The following is a 21,780-nucleotide window of genomic DNA, read 5'->3' as shown; positions in this document are numbered from 1 at the left end:
ATTTACATTACTAGACTTAAACTATGGCTAGAACAATTACAATTATAGTATCTGGGTCATCTTTTGCATTGCTTATTTTATAAAGCCATTTTAAATTAAATACTTTTTAAAGAAATAATAATTATTACACACTGAAAAAAGTTTTACTTGAAATAGCGATAAGTTTCTCTAGAATAACGAAAGTATTAATTGAAGCACTGAAAAATTTCGCTACTAAAGAGAAATCTGTAGTTCATTCAGCTAAATATTTTTTGCCGTGCATAACGAAAAAAGAATTAAATTAACATCAGATTTTCTACATTCAAAAAAAAAACGAATTCAAATAGAAATTAATCATTTTACAACTTAACCAAATTCACCCCAGAAATCACTGAATTCGATAATTTAGAAGAAAGTCAGACAAAAGCAGGGTTCCTACAGAATCTGGAAATCATGGAAATGGTATGGAATTTTCAAAAGGCTTCTGGAAATCAGGGAAATCATGGAAAAAGGCCTGGAATTTTTAAAAGTTTCTAAATTTTTTCAGTTTTCCATTTTTTCTCATGAATAAAAATTCAAATAATAATAAAGCTAAATGGCATTAAAAAAGAAGAAAAAATGGTATATTTTAAGAAATTCGGATTTTTGAATTTTTGATAATTTTCGATAATTTTAGATTTTTTACCAAAGAGTCGAGACTATTAAATAAGTAAAGTATTTTCCAAAAGCACAAAAATAATGAAGCCGAATCCTATAAAAAAGAGGAAAATATGTTGAATTTCAAAAAATTCGGATTTTTGAATTTTTGATAATTTTCGATAATTTTAGATTTTTTACCAAAGAGTCGAGACTATTAAATAAGTAAAGAATTTTCCAAAAGCACAAAAATAATGAAGCCGAATCCTATAAAAAAGAGGAAAAAATGTTAAATTTTAAGAAATTCGGTTTTTTTAATTTTTTCGAATTTTTGATAATTTTAGATTTTTTACCAAAGAGTCGAGACAATTTAATAAGTAAAGCATTTTCCAAAAGCACAAAAATAATGAAGCTAAATCCCATAAAAGAGAGGAAAAAATGTTGAATTTTAAGAAATTCGGATTTTTGAATTTTTGATAATTTTAGATTTTTTACCAAAGAGTCGAGACTATTAAATAAGTAAAGAATTTTCCAAAAGCACAAAAATAATGAAGCCGAATCCTATAAAAAAGAGGAAAATATGTTGAATTTCAAGAAATTCGGATTTTTGAATTTTTGATAATTTTCGATAATTTTAGATTTTTTACCAAAGAGTCGAGACTATTAAATAAATAAAGTATTTTCCAAAAGCACAAAAATAATGAAGCTAAATCCCATAAAAGAGAGGAAAAAATGTTGAATTTTAAGAAATTCGGATTTTTGAATTTTTGATAATTTTAGATTTTTTACCAAAGAGTCGAGACTATTAAATAAGTAAAGAATTTTCCAAAAGCACAAAAATAATGAAGCCGAATCCTATAAAAAAGAGGAAAATATGTTGAATTTCAAGAAAGTCGGATTTTTGAATTTTTGATAATTTTCGATAATTTTAGATTTTTTACCAAAGAGTCGAGACTATTAAATAAATAAAGTATTTTCCAAAAGCACAAAAATAATGAAGCTAAATCCCATAAAAGAGAGGAAAAAATGTTGAATTTTAAGAAATTCGGATTTTTGAATTTTTGATAATTTTAGATTTTTTACCAAAGAGTCGAGACTATTAAATAAGTAAAGTATTTTCCAAAAGCACAAAAATAATTAAGCTAAATTCCATAAAAGAGAAGAAAAAATGTTGAATTTTAAGAAATTCGGATTTTTGATAATTTTCGATAATTTTAGATTTTTTACCAAAGAGTCGAGACAATTTAATAAGTAATAATAAGTATCCAAATAGTAGCAAATTGTAAAAAACGTAGTCTTAAATAGTAGGTTTCAGTAGATGAGTGCGAGGGCTGAGTTAGTGAAGGATAAACAATATACCTTCAGCTTCTTTAATCATTCTTCCGTTTGCAATTACACTTCCGGTTTTTTTTCCATACTGCTTCGACCTTAGAAAATTCTTCTTCTTCTTCTTCTTCTTGTTAGTTTAATGGGGCCTTAGGAAATTAACTAGAATTTATCTACTTAAAAAAATGAAATCGTGAATGTAAATAAAATTTATGTTTTTATTTTTAGTTCATTTATTATATTACAAATATTTTTAATGCTCACAGCACAAAAATAAACAACTGAATTCTTTGCAGAAGGTAATATCTCAAATCAGTCTACTCTGAATCGCTTCCATCATCACTTTCATCTTCGAGTTCTGGCATTGGAAATCGTAAAATAGCAGCCACTCCGGTAAGTTGATCTAATTCTGTTATTTTTTATTTTTCAATTAGTAATTTATAACTGTTTACCCTGGGTGTAAGGAGTCAATGTTAATTAATATAATAATAATAACAAATACTCACGTTCTCCGGATATGTGCATACTGGAAAACATTTTAACATCTCCTCCGGAATCCCTAACTCCTTCGATGAGATTCACGTATTCTTTCCTCAATGCAACATCTTGAGCACTGAAAGAAAATAATTTAAATCTTGAATAAAGAATAATTATCCAAATTTATTATTTGAATTTGAATTCTTGAATTTCTTACCGAAATAATTTATCGGAAATAAGAAGTGTCTCAACAGCCTGACTTTCATTTGCTCGTTCAACTTGCTTTTTGCCATAAAACGCACGTTCGGGATCAGTTTGTAAAATTGTGTAAAAAAGTTCCAGGGCTCTCACTTCACTTGCTGCTTTAGTATCCGAAATACGAGACACAACTGCTGGATCGGCTAGAACCTCTAAAAGACACTTATTCAATTAGTACAATTAGCAGACAACAATACAATTATTGCAATTATATTACCCACACGGCACCGAAACTTTCCTAAAAATCTATTAAATCTTTTTACACAATTGTATCACTAAACTTTGCAATTGCAAATTAAATAAAATACTCCGAAGTTTACAAGTAAATCTTATTAATAAATTTTTAGGAAAATGTCGGTTCTGTGTGGGTATAAAATATTTGGTTAAAAAAAATATATACCTTTCAGTGAATGTTTGAAACCTGAACTCGCATGGATGAGCATGAATTTACTTCTATTATCTAAAATCAATTTATTATCAGACTTAATTGCTTGTTGGACCATGTAATCCATGAATTGATCTTTGACAAAGCCGGGACTTGCGATGATGACACATTTCACTATATCGAAACTAATGTGTCTTAATATTCCCTGCATTACACTTTCGTAGAATCTCGCTAAACCCTGGAAAATAATTAATAATAATAAATCGTGGTCTCCATCCAAACTATTATTTAATTCTATAAAATAATTAAAAAATAATTATAAAAACCTTTTCATGTTGGGAAACGTGTCCTTTTCTTTTCCGTGGAATCACTTGATCTATTTTCGCACGAACTAATGTCATATTAGATGTTATTAAACAAATATGAGCTATTCCTTCTTGCATTACAATGGCAGCCACGTCAGCATTCTAAAGCAATGAACAAAAAATTATTATCGCCGACAACATTGTTTGTTGACGCGCTCAGAAGAAAGCTAAGAAGAAAACATCAAATTACAACGAATTGATACCAAAAATAAGGATTAAATTTAAAATAAAAAATTGATCCTAATTTTCGGCGTCAATATGATCAGGACTCGAACCAGTGAAATCTCTTTCTTCATGTTTTATAATAATTAAAGACAACCGAGTGATAAAATCATTACTATAAGAATATTGTACTTCTTCAGAATTATTTTCATCATTTCAATTCAATTATTATTTTCAAGAATTTTTAACTAAAATTCTTCGATTATTTTTTTAAATTTTCGAAAAAGTTCTTTGACAATTTTCAAATTCATTTGTTTATAATATTCAATTTTACAAAGTTTCAATTCTTCGTAAATTCTTCAATTAAATATATATAGTAGAAAATAAAAACTTCAAATAAAAAAAAATTCAATTAAACTTTTTCAAAAAAATTAATTTCAAAATTCAATTATTTCTAAAAATTAGCGCTATATTGCTTTTAATATTTATAATTATTATTTAAAATTTTAACTGAAATTCATCTTTAAATCAATTTTTATTAGAAAATTCTACTAGAATTCAATTATTTAAATACAAAAATAAATAATTTATTGAATAATTGAATCCTCATAAAGAACTTTATGAGCAAATTATATTACAATAATTTTTAAATAATTTTATTAATTTTAAACATAATTTTTCTGCGAAGAATTTTATTATTCTTGAAAATAATTGAATTTTTGCAATAATTTCTAATTTCTCTAAAATTAAATTTTTTTAGTGTTTTTAACTAAAATTCTTCTATAAATTCATTATTTTTAATAATTTTTGAAAAAGTTCTTTGAGAATTTTCAAATTCATTATTTTGTCTACAATTTAATTTTACAAAATAAATAATAATTTATTAAAGAATTGTATTCGCATAAAGAATTTTATCAACAAATTTTTAAATAATTGAATTCTTTCGACGAATTTTAATAAAAGTTTTAAGAATAATTATACTTTTCGAAGAATTCCATAAAAATTGTATTAAAAATAATTGAAAATTGAGCATTGAGTTTTATAATTTATGAAAATAATTGAATTCCTAAAAACAATTTTATTTCCAAAAATAATTGAATTCCTATGTAAAAATTTTATTATTTATAAAAATAATTGAATTATTTAGAAGAAATTTATAAAAAAATTTGTATATAATTAAGGAAAATTTTTAAAAACAATTTAAATTTTTTTAAGAATTCTTTTAAGAAGTTTTTGAAAATAATTGAATTCCTGTGAAACATTTTATTATTTATAGAAAAATAATTGAATACTTGCAAAGAATTTTAATAAAACTTTTGTAAATATTTTATTTGAATTTTTTTCAAGAATTTTATGAAAATTTATAGTAATAATTCAATTATTTTGACTAATTTAATTAAAATGGTACTAAAAATATTTAAAATTCTGCGATTAGGTATTTATTCGAATATAATTGAATTCTTAAAAAGTATTTTATTTTTTTATGAAAATAATTAAATTCTTTTGGAAAATTTGATTAAAATAGTAGATATTGAAAATCATTGAATAGGGGATGTTTTTTGAAAATAATTGAAATTTTGCCAAGAATTTTATTAAATTTTTTCAAATAATTGAATTCCTGTGGTAAATTTTATTATTTCTAAAAATAATTGAAATTTTGACGAGAATTTTTAAAATTTTTTTTAAATAAAGGATTCCCTGTAAAAATTTTATTATTTATGAAAACAATTGAATTATTTGGAAGAAATTTATAAAAAAAATTAGTGAATAATTGATTCCTGTGAAATTTTTATTATTTTATGAAAATAATTAAATTCTTTAGATAGAAGAAGTTGAATTAAAATTTTTTTAAATAATTGAATTCTTTTGAAAAATTTTATTAAAATAGTAAATATTGAAAATCATTGAATTGAGGAAAATTTTTGAAAACAATTTCAATTTTGCCAAGAATTTTTTTAAAAAGTTCTGAAAATAATTGAATTCTTGTAACGAATTTTATTACATTTTTTCAAATAATTGAATTCCTGTGAAAAATTTTATTATTTAGGAAAATAATTGAATTCTTTCGAAGGATTTTAATAAAATTTTTGTAAATATTTGAATTTTTTTCACGAATTTTATGAAAATTTATAGTAATAATTCAATTATTTTGACTAATTTAATTAAAATGGTACTAAAAATATTTAAAATTCTGCGATTAGGTATTTATTCGAATATAATTGAATTCTTAAAAAGAATTTTATTTTTTATAAAATAATTAAATGTTTGCGTAGAATTTTATTAAAATTTTTGAAAATAATTGAATTCTTAATTGGAAATTTTGATTTTAAAATAGTAGATATTGAAAATCATTGAATTGAGGAAAAATTTTAAAAATAATTGAAATTTTGCCAAGAATTTTATTAAATTTTTTGAAAATAATTGAATTTCAGAGAAGAATTTTATTATTTATAAAAATAATTGAAATTTTGCCAAGTATTTTATTACAATTTTTGAAAATAATTTAATTTTTGCGAAGAATTTTATGACTTTTGAAAATAATTGAATTTCTGCAATTATTTGTAACATTTGTAATTTCTCTAAAATTCTCCGAATTATATCGTACAATTTACGAACTTTTCGTCCTTTTTCTATCAAATTACGAACTTTACGGACCTTTTTTCAAAAAAACCGACTTTTACAGACTTGAAGAAAATTTACAAACCTTTACGGAATTTCCGAACCTGGTTCGAGCCCTGTATGATCTACTTTAGTATCAATTTTATGCTTTCAAGAAAACTGTCTTAAACTGTCTAAAAATGTTTTGGAACATTATTTGTCGAACTTGAAACTTTCTAAAAACGGTTTTGGAACGAACATAGTTTTTTGTCAAGAAGGTTAACAAAAAGTTTGCTTCTTAGGTACCTTTCTTCGGAGCGTGTCACAAATATAAATTCAATAATTACTTGAGTTGGATCGCAGGCCAAATCAACTCGTTCCAATGAAACACAATCCCATTTGGGTTTAACTAGAGTAAATTTTCGGTTTTGTTCTACATCTAAAGTGTGATAGGCTCCCATCTATTAAAAAAAGCGAATTAAAATCAAAAATCGAATTATAACAACTTTTAATTTAATGAAAGATAACTTCCCTCAATTGTTGAAGTTTAAAATTTAATTTTTGAAAAACTTACCTTAACATATTTATTTTCCTCGATATTTCGTCCTTTGAGTCTTAAGACACAAGCTTGAGTATCAAAATCAATGCCTTCGACGCATATCGTAAGAGTGGTTCTCACTCTGTAACTGTTGGAGCTTCCAGTCGATGACTCAGTCTGTACTTTTCTAAATAATTTTTTATGTAAATTCTTATTGTCAATATTTACTTAAAAAATTACTTTTATAGTTTTTTGTTTCACAATTTGTCTAAGGATATCAAATTGAGACAAAAAACGTATCAAATCGTTGCTTCGCAACAATTATTTTGATGCGTCTTTTGTCTCAATTTGATATCCTCAGACAAAACTGTGTTAATAGTTTCTATTTCAATTTTTTTTAAGAAATTTTACCTGATAGTTGAACAACTGACATGATCTCCTTCACATATTAAATTGTAAGCATGCCACACGTCTTCTGTATTCTCCGGAATGAGAGATACACTCCTGTTGAAATAAGCAATTTTTATTTTTCTTCAATTCTAATCTTCTATTATCCTCATAGCATAAGGATGTCTCGAATATATTATAAGAATATCAAAAAAAAATTCGTATAAATTCACTCACCCTTCTCCATCTTTGTCGACAATTTTTCTCACCAGTTTCATCTTGAAATTGTGTTGTGCATTGTAACTTTAATTTATAATAAAGACAAAATGTTTTATAATCTGAAAAAAAACAGTTTATGAATTGTTATTTATTAAGAGCCAACAGGTCAGTGGTCAATTAATTGTTTTAAAACAGTGTCTTCAACTATTTTTGTGGTCATACAATGAAACTGAACCACGCAATGTTTTTAAAAACGAAAAATTTTATTTTCATTTATAAAAACTACATATGTTTCTAAATGTTTACAGTATGACATGCTTAGAATATTAAAAATTTTAAATCGTTATAGGTTTTGTCCCACGTGGGATATAACAAATTATCTAATTAGAAACTTTACAATAAATTTTCCATGAGACAGTTAATTATCAAGTTACATTAACTTTAAATAATAACTTTAAAATAAGTAAGTTTATAAACAAAATACTCACAGTTCAGTACATTGAAGTATTTACAACATTTACACATGAAACATTCTTAATGAAGAAGGAATTTTACTATGTCGAATGTGAATTCAGAAAGAGAGGTTCATTGAAGGTTAGATTCTCTTCTTCGTATAAAGTTGGACTTCGGACTACCAGCGCCTTTTTCACACGTGTGGTCTCTTTCGAAAGCAGGACTCAGCCTGTAAATAAAGTCACGTTCAATATAAGAGTTTCCGCGTCTGACATAAACTTATGTCAGAAACTCAGTGGTCAGAACTTAAAAACATTAAAAACGTGTAAACAGTGAAAATTAGTGTTGAAAATTAACTGTTGGAGAATATTTTCTAAATATGAATGCACCACCGACATTTGAGTCGTTTCTTCTTTACGAGGGAGAAAAAAAGTAAGTTTTTGTTTATTAAAATAAATTATATTATGGTTATTATGTTATTCTATGCTTATTATATTATGGTTATGTTATGTTTATGTTATATTAAGTATGGTCATTACATATTATAGTTATGTTATATTTTGGATATTATTTTAATTATAGTTTTATGTTATATTTTGGTTATTATTTTAATTATAGTTACTAATTATATTATGGTTATTACAGGCTTCGTACTCATCTACTAAAATCTACTATTTACTACTTTTTTACGATTTGCTATACTATTTGGATATTTTTGTTTGTTACACTAAAAGCTACTTTTTTCCATGTTTGAGAATTTTACTTTTAATTTGTTAACAGTTAATTAAATTATTCGGAAAAATTTCATTATCTTCACCATCAATAGAATTATTCGCAGAAATTCAATTATTTTCAGAAGATTTTATAAAATTCTTTTCAAGAATTCAATTATTTAAAAAAAATTAATAAACTTCCCGAGAATTCAATTATTTTTAAGAATAATAACATTCTTCTTAGGAATTCAATTATTTTTTTAAATTTTAATAATAATCGTTGCAAGAATTCAATTATTTTTATAGATTATTAAAATTTAAAGCAGGATTTCAATTATTTTTAATACAATTTTACAGGAATTCCGCGAAAAGTGCAATTATTTAAAATGAGTTTGATAAAATTTGTTTCTTCGAAATTAATCATTATTTTCAATTTCACTTTTAATTAACTTTCTTGAAAGAATTTAATTTTTTTGAAAAATTTTAATGAAATTATTCGCAGAAATTCAATTATTTTCAGAAGATTTTATAAAATTCTTCTCAAGAATTCAATTATTTAAAAAAAAATTAATAAACTTCCAAAGAATTAAATTATTGTTAAGAATAATAAAATTCTTCTCAGGAATTCAATTATTCTTAAAAATTTGAATAGAATTCTTCGCAAGAATTCAATTATTTTTATAAATAATAAAATTCTTTTCAGAAATTCAATTATTTAAAAAAATTTTTAAGAATAATCGTTGCAAGAATTCAATTATTTTTATAAATAATATACAATTTTAAAAGAAATTCAATTATTTAAAAAAATTTGATATAATTTGTTTCTTAGAGTGTAATAATTATTTTCAATCCATTTTTAATTACATTTCTTGAATGAATTTAATTATTAACAAAAATTTTAGTGCAATTCTTCGTAAAAATTCAATTATTTTAAAAAATGTTGATAAAGTTCTTTATAAGAATTGAAATTTAAGAAATATTTAATTTTTCAGATAAATTGTTTATTATTTAAATAATTGAATTCTCGTAGAACTTTCTAATAAGAATTGATTTAGAATTGAATAAAATAAAATGATTCGAGTTTTGAATAATTTTATTTATAAATTTCAAGAAAAAAATGATTGAATTTTGAAAGAGTTACTTTTGTAATTTTTTGAAATAGTTAAATTTGAAAAATGCGGTACATTAAAATCATTTAAAATATTTTAATTCCTGTAGACAAAATAAATAGGTATTTAAATATTTATTTAAAAAAATTATTGTATTGTTGAATGTAATTTAATTTAGAAATTACGAAAAAATAGAGTCAAGTTTAATTTTTCTATAGCAGTTTTTTACTACTTTTTTTCTGTCTTTAAGCTACTTTTTAGAAATTATTAATTATTAATTATCGAGTACGAAGCCTGTTATTATATTATAGTTTGAAACTAAAATACAAACTATTATTACAGAATAATCAAAGAGCAGGATACAAAGGTTCCAAATGCGGCGATATTTACAATCAACAAAGAAGATCACACACTTGGAAACATGATCAGAAAGTAAACAAATTTATAAATAAAAGAATTTAATTAATAATTTATAAAATTCACACTAACAATATACAAATTATTGTGAATTTTTTAGTCAACTGTTGAAGGATCCTCAAGTACTGTTCGCCGGATACAAAGTGCCTCATCCTTTGGAACACAAGTTTGTTATCAGGATTCAGACGACATCGGATTATACGCCACACGATGCATTTATGCACGCTATTACGGATTTAATTGCTGAATTATCACTCTTCGAAGAGCGTTTCAAGGTATGTACAAAAAAAACTTTTTTTAATTTGTAATTTGTTGTAATTTGTTAAATATCGTAATAAGGAGAAAATTTGTTCTTTCACTGGTCCGATGATTGATGAGAAGAGTTAAAAAAAAACCTTCAGTTATTAATGAATAATACTTTTTTCCAATCGCAGTACTTTCGTTGGATTTAAAAATTAATTTTCTTTCAGGAGGCAATAAAGGAGAAAAAAGAAGGATTGGATTAATTAATAGCAACGGTAATAATATTCTTTTGTTTGTATTAATAATTTATAAGTTAGCATTCGATAATGTACAAAAACTTGCAGATAAACTAAGTTTATATGTGTATAGAATAAATTAATAGTTTTCTAAACTTTTAATTATTGTTCATTTAATGAATGCCTTTCTGAAGGAATTATGAAAAAATATCAGGGTTGCTACAGGTCAGGGGAAAGTCAAGGATTTTTATTAAAAGTACTGAAAATAAATTTAATTTTTAGAATTCAAATTAAATTTTTGTGGCAATCTTGAATATTCTTAAAAGAACCAAAATCCCTGTTGAAAAATAGATTCAAAATTGTTTAAATAAAACAATTTTCAATTGAACATAATTTTTATTTATTTATTCTTATTTTAAATATTCAACAGTACAATGTATTAAGTTATTTTTATAAGCATTAAGCATTATTAATAAATATTGTTTATCTTTAATTTTTTTATACATTAATATTTACAGAGTTTCATTGTGCTTTGGCAAACAAATTTTTTTTTCTCTCGTTTACAATCCACAACTATTACTTTTCCTATAAGACAATATTGAATTTTTCTAATTAAATATAATTTTTTATCAAACATTATCCAGTTTATTTAAAAGTAACGCGTTACTGGAAAAAGTCTAGTAAAATTTAACAATGTTTAAAATATGTCTAAAACTATTAACTACTTAAATTAATTTTTCTTTACAAGAATATAATTAATAACGCGTTACAATTTTATATAAAGACTAATGCGTTCAACACATGATACAGCAAACTCACATTTTTACTCAGTTAAAAATATTAGAGCAAAATATAAATAACTTAAAGTAAAACCTGAAAATTAATCGAAATTTTGAAAACTTAAAAGATTAATTTCTCAGGAAAATTACTTGCCCTAATATCTTTTTTAATAATTATATAAAATAGCGAACAATAAAGAGCTAAAAAAATACGTATTATACTTTCAAATAAGACAATTAATTCTGTCCAGGAAGACAAATATTACAGACGGAAGAAGTTAGACGTAAAAAAATATACTTTGAAAATTCAACAAACTTTTCTAGTATTTCGTTCTTCTATTTTGGCAAGCTTGTAATTTACAATTCTTTTCTCCATCTGATATTGTTAATAAGTTTCATTGTCCTCGCATGCCTCAGTGTCATGACCAAAAACTGAAATTTTTTAATTATTATTATTACTATTAGAAATTACAGGGCTCGAAATTTGATAGAAAAAGGACTAAAAGTTCCTAAATTATACGATATAATTTGGAGAATTTTAGAGAAATTACAAATGTTACAAATAATTGCAGAAATTTAATTATATTCAAAAGTAATAAAATTCTTTGCAGAAATTCAATTATGTTTAAAAATTTTTTTAAATTCTCGTCAAAATTTCAATTATGTTTAGAAATAATAAAATTCTTCTCCGAAATTCAATTATTTTCAAAAATTTTAATAAAATTCTTGGCAAAATTTCAATTATTTTCAAAAATCTTCCTCTATTCAATGATTTTAAATATCTACTATTTTAATCAAATTTTCCAAAAGAACTCAATTATTTTCAATAATTTTAATAAAATTCTACGCAAATATTAAATTAATGTTTATTAATTAATATTTTCATAAAAAATAAAATTCTTTTTAAAAATTCAATTACATTCATAAATACCTAATCGCAGAATTTCAATTATATTTAGAACAATTTTAACTAAATTAGTCAAAATAATTAAATTATTTCTTTAAATTTTAATGAAATTCTTGAAAAAATTCAAATATTTACAAAAATTTTTATAAAATCCTTCTTAAGAATTCAATTATTTTCCTAAATAATCAATTTTTTCACAGAAATTCAATTATTTGAAAGAATGTAATAAAATCCTTTACAAGAATTTAATTATTTTTAAAATTTAAAACAAAAAATTCTTGGCAAAATTTCAATTGTTTTCTCAAAAATTTTCCTTAATTCAATGATTTTCAATATTTACTATTTTAATAATATTTTCCAAATGAATTCAATTATTTAAATTTTGTAATAAAATTCTCCACAAACATTTAATTATTTTCATAAAATAATCAAAATTTCACAGGAATTCAATTATTTACTAATTTTTTATAAATTTCTTCTAAATAATTCAATTATTTTCATAAATAATAAAACTTAATGCTGAATTTCAATTATTTTTAGTACAATTTTTATGAAATTCCTCGAAAAGTGTAATTATTCTTAAAACTTTTATTAAAATTCGTCGAAAGAATTCAATTATTTAAAAATTTGTTGATAAAATTCTTTATGAGAATACAATTGTTCAATAAATTATTTTTTTTATTTAAATAATTGAGTTCTAGTAGTATTTTCTAAAAAAATTGATTTAAAAATAAATTTTAATTAAAATTTTAGAAATAATTGAATTTTGAAAAGGTTTTAAATTAAATTCTTTAAAATTTTTAATTTTTCAAATATTGTCACTTTTAAAATATTTTAATTCTTGTGATGAATATTTTCATTTATGAAAATAATTGAAATTGAATTTCACTTAAAGTTTTAGACTACAATTGAATATTAAAATCATTATATCGTGAATTTTGGAGAATTAATTGAATTTTGAAAAGGTTTCATATTAAAATCTTTGAAATTTTTAATTTTTCATACTTTTCACTAACAATTCTGTAGAAAAATTAATTTTTTTGAAAAACTTTTCTTCAATTTTACTTGAAATTATTTTTTCGATCTATTCATTTTCTAATATATTATATTTAATTGAAGAATTACCGAATAATTGAAATTTTGTAAAATTGAATTGTAAACAAATGAATTTGAAAATTCTCAAAGAACTTTTTCAAAAATTATTAAAAATAATGGATTTATAAAAGAATTTTAGTTAAAAACACTAAAAAAAATTTAATTTTGGAGAAATTACAAATTAATGCAGAAATTCAATTATTTTCAAGAATAATAAAATTCTTCGCAGAAATTTAATTATGTTCAAAAATAATAAAATTCTTTTTAGGAATTCAATTATTGTCATAAATAATAAAACTCATCGCAGAATTTCAATTATTTTTAATACAATTTTAATGAAATTGCTTGAAAAATGTAATTATTCTTAAAAATTTTGTTAAAATTCGTCAAAAGAATTCAATTATTTAAAAATTTGTTGATAAAATTCTTTACGAGAATTCAATTTTAAGAAACATTCAATTATTCAATAAATATTTATTTTTGTATTTAAATTATTGAATTCTAGTAGAATTTTCTAATAAAAATCGATTTAAAGATGAATTTCAGTTAAAATTTTAAATAATAATTTGAATACTAAAAGCTATATAGCACGAATTTTTAAAAATAATTGAATTTTGAAATTAATTTTTTAAAAAAGTTTAATTGAATTTTTTTATATTTTTTGAAGTTTTTATTTTCTAATATATATTTAATTGAAGAATTTACGAATAATTAAAATTTCGTAAAATTGAATATTGTAAACAAATGAATTTGAAAATTGTCAAAGAACTTTTTCGAAAATTATTTTATTAAAAATAATTGATTTAAAGCAGAATTTTAGTTAAAAATTCTTGAAAATAATAATTGAATTGAAATGAAGAAAATAATTGTGAAGAAGTACAATATTCTTATAATACAAAATAATCATTTTATCACTCGGTTGTCTTTAATTATTATAAAACATGAAGAAATCGATGACTCCGAGTCGAAGACTCAGAGTTATCGATTTCTTCATGTTTTATAGTTTGAAAAAATTTAATTTATAGTTTTAAGTAAAATTTTTTTTTATTTGACTCGGACTGGTTATATTTTTGTCAGTTTGGTCCGTAAATGGTCCGTAATTTTTCATGTTTGGTCCTTAAAGTCCGCGTATTTTTAAATACTTTAACTGTTTCGAGCCCTGAAATTATTTGAGAAAATTGTTTTTTTTTTTTTTTTTTTTTTTTTTTGATAAACTCACCCTCACAATTGTCACAATAAGGTCTCTCAATACGACTCTTTTTAGCTGCTCTCGAATCTTTTGGTTCTAATTCAGAATCTTGTGATTGACGTGGGCAATCCTCCGTTTCGTGTAAATCAAACTGGTCACAAATATCGCAGAACATTCGAGGTGGTGCTAATCTTTTTTCTAAGGTGCTTCTAAAAATTTTCACATTTTAATTTTAATATTAATTATTTGAAAAATTTAATTTGAATATTCTTTGTGAATCAATCTATTATTACTATTACCTATTGTAATCGTCAGCTTCATTCGCTGGAACTCCCATTTCCAGAACTTCAATCTTGCACAATAAATTCTCGTTCTTTTTCTGCATATCCACTATGACGGAATTCAAAAAATCAATTTGTCCTTTAAACAAGTCGTGCTCTTCCACGAGCTTTTTGTAGTCCATTTTTTGTCCAGCTGAAAAATGTTTTTTTTTTTTAAATTTTAATAAATTCAAGATTTTTTACTTCTACAAGCTGCTTTTTTCGTTTTTCTTTTGAAAATAAAAAAAATACAAAATTTGTTTTTCTAAGAATTTCTAAAGAATTCAAAAAATAGAAAAATAGAAAAATATTGATTAATATAAATAATCAAAGGGTTTTGCATTAAAATTATTGAAAATTTTAATACTAGTCGAAAAATAAATAGCAATTGTTTTTTTTTCAACTATTATGTAAATAATAATAATTACTTGTATTTATTTTGGAATCGCCACCTGCTGATGGAATTAAACTATTCGCATTCATTTCCATCTGAAACAAAGTCTAATTATTTTAATACTCTGATTTTTTATTCTTTTCTAAAAAAAAAAAATCATGTAATCTTACATTTTTATTAGTCAAATTCATGCTATCAGTTTTTTTAGCAGACTTTTCCAATAGTTTCTTATTTTCCTCTTCTCTGTAAAAATATAATTACCAAAAAATTAGTTTCTATTTTTTCGAATAATAAATAAAGTCAACACTCGATAAGATAAACTCGAAGAGAGATCGAAAAAACTTCGAGTCATCGCGCTTTTTATTATCGAGAGTTGACTGTAATAAACTAATAAATTAATAATTAAATAAATAAATAAATAAAATTAATAATAAAAAAAATCCCATAGTACTTACAGTCTAATTTTTATGTCCTTCAATTGTGAACATTCCTGAGTTAATAAATTTACTTTCTCAACTAAATTTTGCGCATTCTTTTCCGCCTCCTTCTCCTTTATTTTCACCGATTTCGCCAAATTTTGCAATTTTTCCTCCGCCTCATTCAACGATTGTTCAACACCATTTTTCGTCAATTCCAAATTTATTTTTTCATTCCTAATATCATTTAATTCTTTCTGTATAATTTTAATCTCATTATTTCGCGAATCCTGTTCTACTTTCGATTTTTGACTATGCGTTTCGTTTAGTAAATTAATTTTCCCCTCCAATTCAACAATGATCGTTTCTTTTTTGGTTAATTCCCCCTTCTGTTTATTTAGTAATTCCGCGAGATGTTTCATACCCTCGAAATCATTATTCTGCTCAATATTCGCCTCGGTGAGGAGATTTTTTATTTCCACTTCCAAAGAATTTTTCAAATTAAGAGCAATTTTCTCGGATTTTGTCAATTGATCTGTCTTATTCTCCAATTCATTGAGGTGATTATTCTTTTTCGTTAATTCCTCTTGAGCTTCGGTTAAATGCAACTCTAAGGATTTTAATTTTTCCTTTAGTGTTGAATTTTCGATTGATAATTCATTGGAGGTTTTTAATTGTTCTTCGGATTTGGATTTTAATTGATTTTCGAGATCTTCGAGAATTTTTGTTTGTTTGAGGAGTTGATTATTCTTTTCGGTGAATTGTGTTTCGGTTTGGAGTAATTTTACATTGAGGATTTCTTTATTTTGGTTGGTGGTTGATAATTGATTGTTTGTTTCGTTTAGTGATGTTTGCAGTTGATTGAGGGATTTTTTTAGGTTTTCTTTTTCGGATTCAGAGTTTAATAATTGTTGTCTTAGATTTGTGAGTTCTTCGGAATTTTCGGTGGTGAGATTGGTGTATGTCGATTTTAGGAGATTTAATTCTTTTCGTGAATCGTTATAGTTGGCGTTAAGTTCTTTGAGTTCGGTGTTTAGTTCATTATTTTCGGTTTCGAATTTTTTGAGGCGATTATTTAAATCATTGAGTTCTTGTTCGGACGATTTGTTTTTCTCCTCTAAGGCAGATCGAGAATTTGTTTCAGAATTTAATTTCTCCTTTATATCTTTAATTGTATTTTCATTTTCCACTTTCTCTATTTCTAGTTGACTCTTTAAATTTTCTGTAGATTTTACTCTCTCTTCAGAAATTTTCATTTGCTCTTTTAATTCATTCAATAATTTTTCGAAATTCTGTTTTTCGGTTTTATTTTCCATTTCCAAAGTTGTTAATTTTTCGGTTAATGAAGAAACTTCTTGTTGTGCTTTGGCTAAATCGTTTGTTAATTTATTTAATTCTTCAGTCTTTTGATGCAATGTGCTTTGAGCTTCTTTATTCTTCTCTAAAAATTGGATATGTTCTTGTTCCCTTTTTTCATAGTCTGCAATTTTATTGCTGAATTCTATAGTTTCATTGACTTTAATTTGAAGTTGATTTCTTGTTTCATTCTGTTCGGTTTCTAATTTTTCCTTGAGGGAATTTACTCGAATTATTTCTTGTTCGAGTGTTGACGATTTTGCTTCTGCTGTCGATAATAATTTTTCTAGTTCAAATATTTTTTCTTGTGACTTATCTAATTCCTTTTCTTTTTTTCGAAGATCCTCATTGTATTTTGTTAATTGCTGAGAAGAATCCGATGACGAACTTATCACATTTGCTATTTCCTCTTCCTGCAAATAAAAATGTTTATAAAATATAATAAAATTTTCTGTTTTGTATTTTTTTTTTTGTTATAAGGTACAAAATTTATTCATTACCAATTTTGCCTTTTGTTCTACTAATTGACCCAATTTCTCTTCATTCTGCTTAATTGTTTTATTCAAATCTTGAACATTAGTTTCATACATTGCAAGTTCACTTTCAAGATTGGTTTTCGTTTGTTCGAAAAATGTCAGAGCTTCTTTCAATTCTGTATAAAAGAAATTTGAAAATTATTTTAAATTCTGTACTTCAAAAATAGAAAACAATAGAAAAATTGGAAAATAGAAAAATAGAAAATAGAAAAATTGGAAAATGGAAAAATAGAAAAATAGAAAAATAGGAAAAATAGAAAATAGAAAAATTGGAAAATAGAAAAATAGAAAATAGAAAAATTGGAAAATGGAAAAATAGAAAAATAGAAAAATAGGAAAAATAGAAAAATAGAAAATAGAAAAATTGGAAAATAGAAAAATAGAAAAATAAAAAAATAGAAAATTGGAAAATAGAAAAATTAAAAATGAAACAATTGAAAAATGGAAAAAATAGAAATAATAAATACCTGTATTTTTCTCCAAAAGATTCTTGATTTCTTCGTCTTTATTGGCAATGATATTTCTAAGATTGTCAATTTCTTTCTCGAGATGATTGATTTTTAATGATTGTTGAGCAAAGTCGGTACTTATTTCCTGTATGTGCTTCAATTTATCATCAACTTCACGCTGAAGATTACATCTCACTTCCTCCACTTCCGTTTCTTTTGTACTTCGAAGTTTTTCTAATTCAGTCTCTTTTGTTTTTAAGTCTTGATCTAATTTTGTTAATTCTAATAAATTGTTTTCAAGTTGACTCGACAGTGCCGTTATCTTTTCTTCCTAAAAATTTAATATTAATTCATTATTAAATTATTATTAAAATTAATTAAATAATTAATAAAATGACAAAATTAATTAATTTTTTTCATTACCAAATCATGTTTTTCTTGAGAATTTTTAATATTATTTTCCACTAATTTTTCTTGCAGCTCTTTTATATTTTGATTAAGTACATTGTTGTTTTCTTCAGTTACTTTTAATTTCTCGAGGTACTCTAAAAATAGTTGTAATATTTTATTTTTAATTAGGAAAAAAAATTAAATTCAAAAATATATTGTATTGTATTGTATTGTATTGATTTGCATTGTTTTGTATTAAATTGAATTGTATTATATTCGAACCCACCGTTTGAATTACTCCTCAATTTTTCAATTTCACTATCAGAATTTTTTTGTTTTTCCTGCAAGAAATTCAAATCCGACATTAATTTATTAGTTTCGATCGTTTTCTGCTCCAATTGAGATGTAATTTCTTGTAATTTATTTTCTTTTTCCGTTAATTGTTCCTTGAGTATGTTTTCATGTTTTATGATAATATCTTCTTTCTCTATTTTATGCTGATTGGTGATTGTTTCGATTATTTCTTGCAATCTCTGAATTTCTTTATTCAAAGCTTCGGCATTAAGGGAATATTCTTTTTGCATTTTTTCAATAATTTCGCATTTTTCTTGTAGAATCCGTTGTCCTTCCTCGGCAGTTTTTTGCCACGATAAAGCCGATTGTTTACTAGAATCATTCTCCTCTTCTTTCTTGCCTAATGTTAATTTAATATTTTCTATTTCAACAACGTATTGTTGCATTGCAGAAACATTTTCTTCCATTTTTTTCTCAAGTCTACATTTTTCCTCCTCTAATTTTTTATTGTGCTCTAGTAAAACTGAATTAATTTTTATTAATTTATCTTTATTGTATGTTAATTGAATATTTTATGAATTACGATAATTTTTTATAAATTACGATTATTGTTACAAAAGATTTTATTTATTACATTTAATGCGAAAAAGAAATTTTTTTTTAATTTCAAAATAAATTTTATTCAGTGGAATAAAATAAAATTTTAAATTAATTAAAATAGAATTCAAATAGAAATAAATTTTTAAAAATTGAATAGAAAAAGATACCTTTCACTTCGTCTTTTTCTTGAAAAGCTTGAAGCTCAATACGAAGACGAGTTAATTCTTCTTCAGCTTCGAATAATTTGGAATTTTCCTTTTCAAGCAAAACAATTCGTTCCTTTTCTTCGGCAATTTGCTTCTCGAGTTCCTTGATTGTATTTTCATTTTTTGTATTTATTACCTGTTATAGAAAATGAATTTTTTTACTTGCCAAATTTTAGAGGTCTTCGCAGTGAAAATTTAATTAATATTGTTTATAACAGGGCTCGAACCAGTGAAAGTATTTAAAAACACGGACTTAACGGACCAAAAATGAAAAATTACGGACCAATTATTGACAAAAATATAACTAGTCCGGATCAAATAACAGAACATTTTGCTTCAAACTATAAATTAAAATTTTTCAAAACTATAATAATTAAACATGGCCCAGTGATAAAATCATTTATTGAAAATGCGTTGAAAATAATTGAATTTGTGGCGAAAAATTTTAATACTGACGAAAATAATTGAATTTTTTGAAAATAATAGATTTTCTTTAATAATTTTAACTGGAAATTTTCAAAGTACTTGCATTTTATAAAGAATTTCTTTCAAGTTTTTAAAATAATCGTATTTTTTAATAATTGAAATTAAACATTTAATTATTGAATTTTATTAAAATCTTTAAAAAATAATTAAATTCCTCTCAGAATTTTATTACAATTTTTCAAAATAATTTAATTAATTCAAAGAATTTTACTTAAATATTGAAAATAATTTAATTGTTTCGAAAAATATATACTTAAATATTCTTTTAAACAATTCTATTAGAGTTTTTCTAAAATAATGTAGTTCCATTAGTAATTTTAATTGAAAACTTTGAAAATAATTAAATTAAATTAAATAAACAATGTTCTTCAACTTTTGAAAATATTCGTGTCTGTTAATAATTATAATTAAAAATTTTATTATTGAATTTTATTGAGACTGTATTGAAAATAATTGAATCTCCAAGAAAAATTTAAAAATTTTTGAATATAATTGAATTTTTGCTAAGAATTTTATTAATTTTGAAAATAATTGAATTTCTGCAATAAAATTTGTAATTTCTCCAAAATTAAATTTTCTTTTTGTGGTTTTAACTAAAATTCATTTGTAAATCAATAATTTTTAATAATTTCTAAAAAGAATTATATTTACGAAAATAATTGAATCCCTGTAAAAATTTTATTTATGAAAATAATTGAATTATTTAAAAGAAATTTATAAAAAAAAATTAGTAAATAATTGAATTCCTGTGAAATTTTTATTATTTTATGAAAATAATTAAATTTTTGTGGAGATTTTTATTAAAAAATTTAAATAATTGAATCCATTTGGAAAATGTTATTAAAATAGTAAATATTGAAAATCATTGAATTAAGGAAATTTTTTGAAAATAATTGAATTTCTGCGAAGAATTTTACTACTTTTGAAAATAATTGAATTTTATGAACATTTAAAGGAATAATTCAATTATTTTGACTAATATTTAACTAAAAATAATTGGAATTCTGCGATTAGGTATTTATTCGAATATAATTGAATTTTTAAAAAGAATTTTATTTTTTATGAAAATAATTAAATGTTTGTGTAAATTTTTCTAGCAAATTTACGAACCTCTACGGAATTTACGGACTTAGTTCGAGCCCTGTTAGAATTATTTTCTATTAATTTCTCTTATTGAAGAAGAATATGCAAATAGGAAAATAATGAAATCTAATTTTAAAAAAACAATCGTACACATATTATGTATTTTCAATGATAATTAAATATTCTACAATACTAACTACAAAGAAATAATTACATGCACATGGTATAAAAAATAAATTAATATTCGTGATAACAATCCTACTTTGTATTAAAGAAAAACCTTTTTTACATTTTCGATTAGTAAATATGCATTTTTGTTTTGTTTTTCATTTTTTATACAAAAAGTTTAATATTTAGTTCAAATGGAATGCATTATATTTTCTTTATCATCAACATTTTTTTTTTCATCTACTTATTTAATAAATAGCAAAACAAAAACCAGCTTAACTGACGATAAAGCAGAAAGACAATTGTTTGTAACAATTCTTTTGATTTACACATTTTTTCCAAAAATAATTTTCTTGGACATGAGAAAAAAAAAGATATGAAAAATTAAAATAGAACAATTTTAGTAATGAAAGCGAATGAAAGCGATAGGAAATAGCTTATTGTAATAGTGAGATGGCAAGCTGAAGAAAAAGATTAACATGATGATAAGACAAGTAGAGCAGAAATACAGCATCAACACCTCCTCGGAACCAAAAGACTTCCTTTTGATACTCACGCTCTGTTCACTTTTCTGATTCTGAAAATAACATCAAATTTTATTTGCCATTGTG

The 21,780-nt window shown here is 23.2% G+C and overlaps 3 protein-coding genes across 10 annotated transcripts in view; 1 reads left to right on the top strand and 2 right to left on the bottom strand.

Moving 5' to 3' along the window:
• Nucleotides 1-2,141: 2,141 nt before the first annotated feature.
• On the bottom strand, nucleotides 2,142-7,932 carry LOC122512949 (protein pelota). Of its 2 annotated transcripts, none has more exons than XM_043629172.1 (10): nucleotides 7,819-7,932; nucleotides 7,349-7,449; nucleotides 7,136-7,228; nucleotides 6,761-6,911; nucleotides 6,534-6,647; nucleotides 3,388-3,528; nucleotides 3,077-3,299; nucleotides 2,636-2,828; nucleotides 2,448-2,554; nucleotides 2,142-2,350 (listed from the first exon to the last, which is right to left on the bottom strand). In XM_043629172.1, the coding sequence occupies exons 2-10, from the start codon at nucleotides 7,387-7,389 to the stop codon at nucleotides 2,259-2,261; spliced, it is 1,155 nt and encodes a 384-aa protein (XP_043485107.1). In that variant the 5' UTR covers nucleotides 7,390-7,449; nucleotides 7,819-7,932; the 3' UTR covers nucleotides 2,142-2,258. The 2 variants fall into 2 exon arrangements, with proteins under 2 accessions (XP_043485107.1, XP_043485179.1); XM_043629244.1 differs by lacking the exon at nucleotides 7,819-7,932 and adding an exon at nucleotides 7,728-7,781.
• A 125-nt stretch (nucleotides 7,933-8,057) lies between these two features.
• Nucleotides 8,058-10,663, top strand: LOC122513070 (DNA-directed RNA polymerase II subunit RPB11). Of its 2 annotated transcripts, none has more exons than XM_043629341.1 (4): nucleotides 8,058-8,215; nucleotides 9,948-10,037; nucleotides 10,123-10,297; nucleotides 10,493-10,663. In XM_043629341.1, the coding sequence occupies exons 1-4, from the start codon at nucleotides 8,163-8,165 to the stop codon at nucleotides 10,526-10,528; spliced, it is 354 nt and encodes a 117-aa protein (XP_043485276.1). In that variant the 5' UTR covers nucleotides 8,058-8,162; the 3' UTR covers nucleotides 10,529-10,663. The 2 variants fall into 2 exon arrangements, with proteins under 2 accessions (XP_043485276.1, XP_043460704.1); XM_043604769.1 differs by having other exon boundaries at nucleotides 8,066-8,219.
• A 256-nt stretch (nucleotides 10,664-10,919) lies between these two features.
• Nucleotides 10,920-21,780, bottom strand: part of LOC122512658 (restin homolog) — a 36,583-nt gene continuing 25,722 nt past the window's right edge. For 3 of the 6 annotated variants that reach the window (XM_043628666.1, XM_043628961.1, XM_043629044.1), the window contains 12 exons: nucleotides 21,726-21,746; nucleotides 19,394-19,568; nucleotides 18,619-19,149; nucleotides 18,366-18,487; nucleotides 17,961-18,273; nucleotides 17,458-17,609; nucleotides 15,641-17,370; nucleotides 15,356-15,428; nucleotides 15,220-15,280; nucleotides 14,771-14,945; nucleotides 14,502-14,680; nucleotides 10,920-11,712 (listed from right to left, as the gene is read on the bottom strand). In XM_043628666.1, the coding sequence (XP_043484601.1) occupies nucleotides 11,666-11,712; nucleotides 14,502-14,680; nucleotides 14,771-14,945; nucleotides 15,220-15,280; nucleotides 15,356-15,428; nucleotides 15,641-17,370; nucleotides 17,458-17,609; nucleotides 17,961-18,273; nucleotides 18,366-18,487; nucleotides 18,619-19,149; nucleotides 19,394-19,568; nucleotides 21,726-21,746 (3,579 nt within the window). In that variant the 3' untranslated portion in view covers nucleotides 10,920-11,665. The remainder of the gene's footprint in view (nucleotides 11,713-14,501; nucleotides 14,681-14,770; nucleotides 14,946-15,219; nucleotides 15,281-15,355; nucleotides 15,429-15,640; nucleotides 17,371-17,457; nucleotides 17,610-17,960; nucleotides 18,274-18,365; nucleotides 18,488-18,618; nucleotides 19,150-19,393; nucleotides 19,569-21,725; nucleotides 21,747-21,780) is intronic. The other 3 variants (XM_043628880.1, XM_043628801.1, XM_043628737.1) reach the window with 3 other exon arrangements.

The sequence above is a fragment of the Leptopilina heterotoma genome, unplaced genomic scaffold (assembly GCF_015476425.1).
Source record: "Leptopilina heterotoma isolate Lh14 unplaced genomic scaffold, ASM1547642v1 Lhet_0, whole genome shotgun sequence".
Lineage (NCBI taxonomy): Eukaryota > Metazoa > Arthropoda > Insecta > Hymenoptera > Figitidae > Leptopilina > Leptopilina heterotoma.
Note: the sequence above shows the minus strand (reverse complement) of the source record. Positions and strands in the feature narration are given on the sequence as shown.